Source organism: Melanerpes formicivorus, unplaced genomic scaffold (genome assembly GCF_026170545.1).
Source record: "Melanerpes formicivorus ecotype bairdi unplaced genomic scaffold, bMelFor1.0.p_v2 SCAF_36, whole genome shotgun sequence".
NCBI lineage: Eukaryota > Metazoa > Chordata > Aves > Piciformes > Picidae > Melanerpes > Melanerpes formicivorus.
In genome coordinates this window covers 993975-1004054 of record NW_027142388.1, presented here as the reverse complement: position 1 = coordinate 1004054, position 10080 = coordinate 993975, and the positions used below count along the sequence as shown (strand labels likewise).

The window sequence follows — 10080 nt, the reverse complement described above, 5'->3', positions numbered from 1 at the left end:
AAATTGCTTGTTGATTTATACTGTGGAGGATGGGTGAATCCTAAGGTCCCTAAGCCTTATGAGGGAATAGTTCTGTTAAGAAACAGAGGAGGTTAATGCCAAGGGACCCTAGCAGAAAGAAACCAAGGAGGTCTGGGTAGAATAAACCTTTATTTAGAATAGAATAAACCAAACCAGGTTGGAAGAGACCTTCAAGATCATCGTGTCCAACCCATCAACCAATCCAACCCACCCAAACAGCTAACCCATGGCACCAAGCACCCCAGCAAGTCTCCTCCTGAACACCTCCAATGACGGCGACTCCACCACCTCCCTGGGCAGCCCATTCCAATGGGCAATCACTCTTTCTGTATGGAACTTCTTCCTAATATCCAACCTGAACCTCCCCTGGCACAGCCTGAGACTGTGTCCTCTTGTTCTGGTACTGGCTGCCTGGGAGAAGAGACCAACCTCTGCCTGTCTACAACCTCCCTTCAGGTAGTTGTAGAGAGTGATAAGGTCACCCCTGAGTCTCCTCCAGGCTGAGCAACCCCAGCTCCCTCAGTCTTTCCTCATAGGGCTTGTGGTACTGACAAACGGCCTGAGGCTGCATGGCTCTACTGTAGAGGTTAGAACAGGCAAGTCACAAAGTGCTCAGTCTCTGCCTGGAGAGGTTGTGGCATCCCCGTCTCTGGAGACTTTCCAACCCCAGCTGGATGTGTTCTTGTGTGACCTGCCCTGGGTGATCCTGCTTTGGTAGGAGTTGGACTCGATCTTTGGAGGTCCCTTCCTACCATTCCGTGATAAAAAGCTGTACTGAGCCTTCCTACTGCTTTCAATAGCATGCGGGCTTGGCAAAACCCACATCAAAGTAGTCATCATCCAGCAGCCTTGCTGGAATTGCCACATGCACCGATGTGTCACACTGGAAAACTCGAGGCGCCGAGGAAGATGGTATCTGAAAATGCTAGTGGCTGTGTCACTAGGACACACATTGTGAAGCTGTCCTACCCCACACTGCAGTGTACCTGCTTCCACAAAGCAGGCTACCTAAAATGCAAAAGATGCAAAAGCAGCAGGTTTTGGCACAGCTTCAGATTCAGGCAGAAATTTGTCATGCAGTATCGGATTAATGAGAGGTTAACAAGCCCCAGAGGTACAAATGGTATCCTCCAGGTGCTGATTAAAACAAGGATAAGCCTGTGAAATTTGGACTGGCTTAGGTTACTCACCATCTATGTCTACAGGCAAAAGAATTTCAATATAAAAAGTAGAAAAGGGTTGATCTCTGGTAGCAGAATCATGAGAGTAAGTAATGCTCAGAACAGTCTCTTTGTTCCAGTATCACCTAACTAAAGCGACTTGAACAGTAGTACAGCATAGCCAGGGAAGAATTTTTTTGCTGCCCAGTGATAATTGTAACATTTCCATTCTTAGAATGGAATTTCATTCCTATGCATTTCTAGAACAATTTATTTACTGTTCTGCACATAGACAGTGTTTTCTTTTTAAAATGGAAAAGATCCAGAGGAAGGCAATGACTAAGATTGGATGAATGGAAAGGGTGAGATACAAGATAAGGATGAAAATGCTAATCTTGTTTACAACTAAGGTTAACAGGATGGGAAGAGAGTTTAAAACAGTAGGTCAGCTGGAGAATATATATAAGGCTCTGAGGAGACATTATTGTGGCCTTCCAGTATCTGAAGGGGGCTATAAGAAAGCTGGGGAGGGACTTTCTAGGGTGTCAGGTAATGATAGATAATGAATGGAGCAAAATGAGAAGTGATATAGGCTGAGCAGAGACTGGCTTGAGAGCAGCCCTGAAGAAAAGGAACTGGGGGTGCTGGTGGATGAGAAGCTCAACATGAGCCAGCAGTGTGCACTTGCATCCCAGAAAGCCAACCACATCCTGGGATGCATCAAGAGAAGCATAGCCAGCAGGTCGAGGGAGGTGATTCTCCCCCTCTACTCCACTCTGGTGAGACCCCACCTGGAGTACTGCCTCCAGTTCTGGAGCCCCTATTACAGGAAGGATCTGGAGGTGCTGGAGGGTGTCCAGAGAAGGGCCACGAGGATGAGCAGAGGGCTGGAGCACCTCTCCTATGAAGGCAGACTGAGGGAGTTGGGGCTGTTCAGTCTGGAGAAGAGAAGGCTCCAAGGAGACCTAATTGTGGCCTTCCAGTATCTGAAGGGGGCCTACAAGAAAGCTGGGGAGAGACTTTTGAGGGTGTCAGGGAGTGATAGGACTAGGGGGAATGGAGCAAAACTAGAAATGGGTAGATTCAGATTGGATGTTAGGAAGAAGTTCTTCCCCATGAGGGTGTTGAGACATTGGAACAGGTTGCCCAGGGAGGTGGTAGAAGCCTCATCCCTGGAGGTTTTTAAGGCCAGGCTGGATGTGGCTCTGGGCAACCTGATCTAGTGTGAGGTGTCCCTGCCCATGGCAGGGGGGTTGGAACTGGCTGATCCTTGAGGACCCTTCCCAAACCTGACAGTTCTATGATTCTATGATTCAGAATTACTACCCTTGGCAAATAATAATGACACTGAATGGCAACAGCATGTGATGCCAGGGAATGCTTTTGTTGCTGAAGCTAAGAAATCAGCTTTCAAAAGGCCATATATCTTAAGCATAGCGGAAGCAGAAATGCCTTTTCTATCCTTGGGTATTCTAATACTGCTGTGCAAGTCATTCTTTGGTGGAGCTGGCAACTGGGTAGAGAGAAGTCTTGTGCTCTGGTTTCCAGTTCATTCTCATAGTATGTATAAAAGCAAACTATTGTGATTGAGCCACTTTTTTGTGATCTAAGTCACATAATGTTGGTGTTTATGGCACACACAAACTCCCTCCTAAAATTCTTGATTATGGAAGACATACACCTATGAGGAATCCAAACTCTTGAACTTAATAGTATTTTTTCTCACCAGTTCTCCCCAGTTTACTTGTATTTTCAACTCACTGGCTGAAGACCCAATCACTGTGTGATTCCATTTCAGAATACTCTTTCTTCCTTGAAATTTCCATGCCTGATTTCCTGTCTGTGGCCTTTTGGCTTTGTTCAGTGAGAGCCCTTTCCAAGAGCTTCTGCTCGTTTCACTTTTGTTTTCAGTACCACACCAGCAAGGTGGGAGACCATATTTCTGGGGTGTGACAGGAGTTCCTCAGAGATCTTATCTCTAGAAACTGCTATATTTCAAGGAGCAGGCCCAGGAGCACACTGAACTTTGCCTGACCTGCTTGAGTGAAGCAGGCTTTGAAGCATCTGGCACTTGACATCTGTGAAGGCAAATAACTGAGCTGAAACACGGCTGCAGTCTGTCACCAGAATCCCCATGCCTCTAACAGTCAGGCCAGAACAGTGTCATTAAGCCACGGTGAAAGATCCAATGAGGCAAGGTGAGCAAGAGCACTAAGCAAAACATCTCCCATGGGGGGAGCTGAGGTAAAATTTCATGTCTTTCTGGAAGTCCATTTGTTATGCTTGGAACTTGTCATTCCATATTCATGGACAGAACAGTTGCATGGGCCAAGGACATGTGTTTTCTTTCCCTTGCCAGAAGCAGGGGAATTAGATGCTTAGGCCAAGATACGTTAGAATAGAATACAATAGAATAGGAATAGAATAGAATAGGAATAGACCAGGTTGGAAGAAACCTTCAAGATCATCGTGTCCAACCCATCAACCAATCCAACCCAACTAACCCATGGCACCAAGCACCCCATCAAGTCTCCTCCTGAACACCTCCAGTGATGGTGACTCCACCACCTCCCCAGGCAGCCCATTCCAATGGGCAATCACTCTCTCTGTATAGAACTTCTTCCTAACATCCAACCTGAACCTCCCCTGGCGCAGCCTGAGACTGTGTCCTCTTGTTCTGGTGCTGACTGCCTAGGAGAAGAGACCAACATCCACTTGTCTACAACCTCCCTTCAGGTAGTTGTAGAGAGCAATAAGGTCACTCCTGAGTCTCCTCCTCTCCAGGCTAAGCAACCCCAGCTCCCTCAGTCTCTCCTCATAGGGCTTGTGTTCCAAACCCCTCACCAACTTTGTTGCCCTTCTCTGGACACGCTCCAGCAAGTCAACCTCCTTCCTAAACTGAGTGGCCCAGAACTGGACACAGGACTCGAGGTGTGGCCTAACCAGTGCAGTGTACAGGGGCAGAATGACCTCCCTGCTCCTGCTGGCCACACTGTTCTTGATGCAGGCCAGGATGCCATTGGCCCTCTTGGCTGCCTGGGCACACTGCAGGCTCATGTTCAGCCTAATGTCAACCAGTACCCCCAGGTCCCTCTCTGCCTGGCTGCTCTCCAGCCACTCTGACCCCAGCCTGTAGCACTGCATGGGGTTGCTAATTAATCTTCTGTCTCCTCTCTTTTCTCACATTCTTTTGGAAATAACTTTCTGGAGCAGATGGATCCCATTCTGTCTCATGTTTTCATGGTAGATTTCTGTGCTGTCTCCAACATCAGAATGCCCTATCTATATATGCCCTATATATTTTAACACATCCAAGTGCCAGGTTCTGCACATTGGCCACAGCAACCCCAGGCAGTGCTACAGGCTGGGGTCAGAGTGGCTGGAGAGCAGCCAGGCAGAGAGGGACCTGGGGGTGCTGGTTGATGGCAGGCTGAACATGAGCCTGCAGTGTACCCAGGCAGCCAAGAGGGCCAATAGCATCCAGGCCGGCATCAAGAACAGTGTGGCCAGCAGGAGCAGGGAGGTCATTCTGCCCCTGTACACTGCACTGGTTAGGCCACACCTTGAGTCCTGTGTCCAGTTCTGGGCCCCTCAGTTTAGGAAGGAGGTTGACTTGCTGGAACGAGTCCAGAGAAGGGCAACAAAGTTGGTGAGGGGTTTGGAACACAGCCCTGTGAGGAGAGACTGAGGGAGCTGGGGTTGCTTAGCCTGGAGAGGAGACTCAGGGGTGACCTTATCACTCTCTCCAACTACCTGAAGGGAGGTTGTAGACAGGCGGATGATGGTCTCTTCTCCCAGGCAGCCAGTACCAGAACAAGAGGACACAGTCTCAGGCTGCGCCAGGGGAGGTTCAGGTTGGATGTTAGGAAGAAGTTCTATACAGAAAGAGTGATTGCCCATTGGAATGGGCTGCCTGGGGAGGTGGTGGAGTCACCATCATTGGAGGTGTTCAGGAGGAGACTTGATGGGGTGCTTGGTTGCACGGTTTAGTTGTTTAGGTGTGTTGGATTGGTTGATGGGTTGGATGCGATGATCTTGAAGGTCTCTTCCAACCTGGTTTGGTTTATTCTAAATAAAGGTTTATTCTAAATAAAGGTTTATCTCCACAGCAGCAGTGCAGTCAGTACTTCTGCTGCAGGGACATTACCATCTCAGAGACATCACCAGATGTGGGAAAGCAGTGGGGATTTTATTCCAGGTGCTCACAGTTCCTCCAGCTTTATCCTTTAATGACAAGCATTTTCCTTCTCTACGAACACTGCAGAGGAGGTTATTCAGCAACAGACAAACACAAAACCAAGCCATGTTTGTTTTCAGTAATTTCCCATCCGTGGGCACCGCTCTTCCCAGCAGCACAAACCATGAGAATGAGTGGTGGGAAACAGCAGTTGGGCCACACAGGTCCCCTGGTTGCCCTTCGGGGGTTTCTCAGCAGGGCTGGCACTGGCGCTGTCTGCCCTGCTCCACTCTGGTACAGATGCCCAGTGCAAGCTTTCCCTTTGCGTGGTATCTCATAGGTCTGCATACGACGCCCAGCTCCTCGCAGCTGCTTCCATTCGTGTCCTAAGGCTTCCTCGGCTTTGGGGAAGGCCTGACCTGCAGCCCGCAGCGCACCGTTGCTGCTCTGCTTTTCCCGAGGGCGCAGCCTTCACCTGGCCCCTTTCGCGGGGAAGCGAAGCAGCCGCGCCTGGAAAGCCCCGGAGATGCCCGTGGTAGCCGTGAGCGGCTGCCGCCTTTCCCGTGTGAGGCCACAACGTCCCGCACGGCCGGGCCGCGCCGCAGCGCTCAGCGCCGGACTGCCGCTCCCGGCGCGCCCCGCGCCTGCCCTGCTCTGCCCTGCCCTGCCCTCAAGATGGCGGCGCCCAGAGGCAGCTCCGGCTCGGACACCGACTCGGACAGCAGCGGCGAGGAGGCAGCACGGCTCCGGGAGGCCGCCTGGGACTGCGCTGCGCAGGCAGCGGCGGTGCGGACGGAGCGGCGGTGCGGTGAGGCTCGGCTCGGCGGCCGGCTAAGCTCTGCGGCGTGCCCTACCCTTCCCTGCGCGCTGAGCTCGGCTCCTCCGCAGCTTCTCCTGCCCCGCCACCGGCCCAGGGCAGCGGTGGTCGGGCGGGCCCAGCTCTCGGTCGCGGGGCTGTTTCGGGAGTCCGGGTAGGCTCTGGGAGAGGAGCTCGGCCTGGCCCTGCCGGCGGCCGGTTGCGCCGCGGCGGTGCGCGACCTCTTGCTGGGCCAGAGCCCCTTCCCGGGCAGCGCGTCTGCTGGGGCCTGGGCGGTGGGAAGCTGTCCCTCAACTCTTTTCCTCGTCAGGCTGGCGCGGATTGCCTTCCAGGCCCGATCCGTTACGCTGCTGAAGCACACGTGCCCGAAGTGGGGCTAAGGAGGGCCTTTTGCTCTTTCAAACTTGTCTTTGCTTCTTCCTTTGTCAGGTGGCTCAACAAAGGACCGGTTACAGTCTGCTCAGCCTAGCCTAAGGTATTTTTACTTCTGGTTTCAGATACAGGTTCCACCGAAGGGAGAAAATGATGTCTGTTGTGTTTGTGCTCCTTACAGTTAATGCCTGCAGTTAATACTACTAGGAGGGCCTGTTGGGTTTTAGGAATTAGCCCAACCCTAATCTGAAGTGATGCTGAAATCTGGAAAAGGAAATGTGTTAAAGTACATTTCTCATCCCTTGAGCAGTAGGGGGAGATAGAAGTTGAAAACCTATCACTGCAGTCAGTTCCAGCGTTAGTTCAGCTGTCAGGAATCTCCCAACTCTGCAGGTGTCCTTATGGAGGGATTAGTACAGTTACACGTTAAAAAATGTACTTTTCCTCAAAAAATGTTGCAGTTGCAAAGGCAAGCACTCCTGGAAAGCAGCAGCTGAGTTAGGAGCCTTGCAGTGGAGGTGATGCTGTCCTAAGTTTGCAGCTTTTCTCTAGGCTCAGCTTTGAAAGCTGTCAGCCAGGCAAATGCATCCAAGTCACTCTCCTGAAACAGATTTTGCATGAATTGTGGCAGCATACACAAGGACTGTGTCTAAGAGATGGAGCGTCCGGGCACCATGCAGCTATTTCAGTGAGAAAAAGCATTCAGTTACTGTGATGGAAAGGGCTCAATAACATTTACCTGGCTCTTGGGAATGGAACTGTTGCTACTGAGCTATTTTTTTCCCTCTTAGCAGTCTTCCATATCAAGTGTGAGCTAATTACTAGAGGCTAGGAGATTTTACAATCCCTTGTTTCCTGTTGGGGTAAGAGCACCAGATGGTATCAGCCTTGAAAGAGATAATCATATTCTTACTTTAAACAGGCATGAGGTGAATGGTCATGGTGATGATGGAAATGAGCTACAGACAACACCAGAGTTCAGAGCACATGTTGCAAAGAAACTGGGAGCAATGCTGGACAGGTATTGGCACACAATCCTAAAGGAGTTTGTTGTGGGGGTCAGCTACACCCATGCTTTTGTGTGCTGAATGTGGGAAATTCAAGGTCATTTAAAGGCTGTCATGAGAATCTTTCATTTATGCCTATGACCTAAACCAGTGTCTGGTTCAGGCAGTATGCTTCTGGGCTGCCACTGTCTGCCTTTTTTGTGTAAATGTGGCCCTGGGGAGATGGAATTCCTGGTGTTCAGAGCTGGCTTCAAAAATGTTGCCTTTAAGTCATTCCTGTGGCATGTGTTGCTAAGGACACAAGGCATGGTCTGCTTTGGAAATCAGGGAGGTGAGGCAGCCTCACTAAGAAAAAGTACCAAGCCATGTGGCATCTCCCTCCAGTCTTGTTTCCTGGGAACACCCAGCCTGGGTTCAGTTTGCACCACCCTCTCTAAGCTCTGCCTGGGCTTTTCTGTTTAGCTTCATCACCGTCATGAAGGACTCGTCAGAACCTTCCCAAACTGTGCAGCAGTCTGACTCTGCAGATGATGGTGAGTGCCAGCCACAGCCACTCTGGCTGCTTGGTGAGGTTATTCAGTGGTGAGGAGTGGGATGGATCCTGGCTGGTGCCAGCTGCACGCCCGGGTAAGCATTTGCAGCGGAAGAATTTCTCTTGGTAACCCTGAAGGCTGTTCCTGGGAAGCTTTGATCTTTGTGCCCTAAGTCCTCCCAGACAATCCCAAATAATTACTGCCAGGCACTGTGGCAAGGCATTGACAGCAGTGAGGCTTCCCAGGGAAGGGCTGTTGGTTGCTTTCACTTCTGGGTTACTTTGTGGCTAAAATCCTCCTTTGCCTGTTTCAGGCTTTCGCCTCTTCTCCTCTTCTGTCCCCGGAGACTGTGGGGCGTCGCCACCTCGCCCCGCAGCAAGGAGACAGCCCTCCAGCTCCAGGTGAGTAGGCTCAGTTGCTCTGTTCCCCAGGCACTCCTGCACCCCACACTGCAGAGGCAGCTAGGACTCTGGCAAGGGAGGCAGACGAGAAGTGTGTGTTTGTGACTCCTACACTGACTGGGGCAGATTTTGTGTTTGTTTCTGTCAGTCCTGGGGAACTAGAAATATTGGTATGAGTTCTTTCCTCCTAGTGTGTGTGAAGAACACTTTGGCCTTCAGCCTGGGTAAATGCTAAGTGCAAGCTAACTCTGCAGGCCCAGGGCCTCTGGAGTGTTTCTCAGGTGTTCTCTCAGGTTATTCTGCTGTCTGTGCTGAATCCAGGGCAAACGTGTAACAGTGCTTTCTTTTGTTACCTTTCCAGTGACACAGACAGTGACCAAGAGTGGCAAAGGTACCAAGAGGCTGCTGTATCAGCCACAGACATTCTGAAGCAAAGTGCTTTTCCTGCACTGTCCCAGAATTCCAGACAGGATCACAGTCAGTGTGATGTGGAGCACAGCCAGAAAATAAAGAAGAAAAAGAAGATCAAAGGAGAAAACAATGTTCAGGGGAAAATAATAGACCCAGCAGAGGGGGATCAGATTGGCAGAGGTTTGCCACAGCTAGTGTCTGGAAATGGACAGCCTGAGAGAGAGGACAGCAGATATGCAGAGAGCTCAGTACTGGCAGGAGGTGTGAAGAAGAAAAAGAAGAAGAAGAAGAAAAAAGAATGAAGATTTCTCTTTGCAAAGTGCAGGCAATGGTGAGGGGTGAAGGAGACTGAAACACCCCCTAACAACCAGAGCTGCTGCAGATCAGGGAAAATTAACTGGCAAAGCTGCTGTTCTGAAAGCTCAGTGGCCTGAAAGTCTGATGAAGTGACCTCATGTGTTGTTGGCATCCCTGGGGGAAGCAGCATTGTTCTCCTAGCGCAGCAGCTCTCTGCACTGCTGCTTGTGTAGGCCCAGTGTAAGAGGACTGAACCCTGAGCGCACAGCCTTGCGTGGCAGAGGGATGTAATCAGAGCTACATCTCTCCCAGCCTGTTCCTTCACACCATGAAACCAAACCTTGTATCCTGGAGAAAATACATGATGATTGGAATTTGGTTTACATGGCAACAGGTGATCAACTCCTTTCTCTCTTTATCTTTTAGATGTCTACTAAGAATATCTCCAGCCTGTGGGAGACTCATTTATCAAAGGCATCCTGCCAGACAGCAGGGCCGCCTTGGGTTTTTTCCCTAGGATCATCATAACAATCTGTTGTTGAAACCCCCCTGTTACTAATCTCTCTGTAATCTGCACCTCTCCAGGGCCTCTGCATATAAGCAGAGAGTGCAGTGAGCTTATTTCAGCACTGTTAGAAGTATCAGTGCTGTTCACGTTGTGTCTGTTGAAGTTTCTTTTCATATTTAGGTTTTTCATGGCATTTGTTGTTATTAAATTCTGCTACACTACCAGCCTAACCTGGTAGGTTTTGTACCACATTGGCTTTCTTGCTGTATTCAGATGCTCCCCTGGCAGAAAGAGGGCTGAAGATGGCTCTTCAGTTGCTTGGTGATCAGTGCTGGATTGCTACAGGAAGGATTTAAGCCTGACTTAGAAGTTACTG

General features: G+C 50.3%; 1 protein-coding gene across 1 annotated transcript; it reads left to right on the top strand.

The window, feature by feature from the left end:
- Nucleotides 1–6026: 6026 nt before the first annotated feature.
- CUNH12orf43 (chromosome unknown C12orf43 homolog) lies at nt 6027–9953 on the top strand. Its single transcript, XM_068157177.1, has 6 exons — nt 6027–6166; nt 6605–6650; nt 7470–7568; nt 8017–8087; nt 8401–8488; nt 8850–9953. Exons 1-6 carry the CDS (start codon nt 6034–6036, stop codon nt 9199–9201), a joined length of 789 nt encoding a protein of 262 aa, XP_068013278.1. The 5' UTR covers nt 6027–6033; the 3' UTR covers nt 9202–9953.
- Nucleotides 9954–10080: the final 127 nt, after the last annotated feature.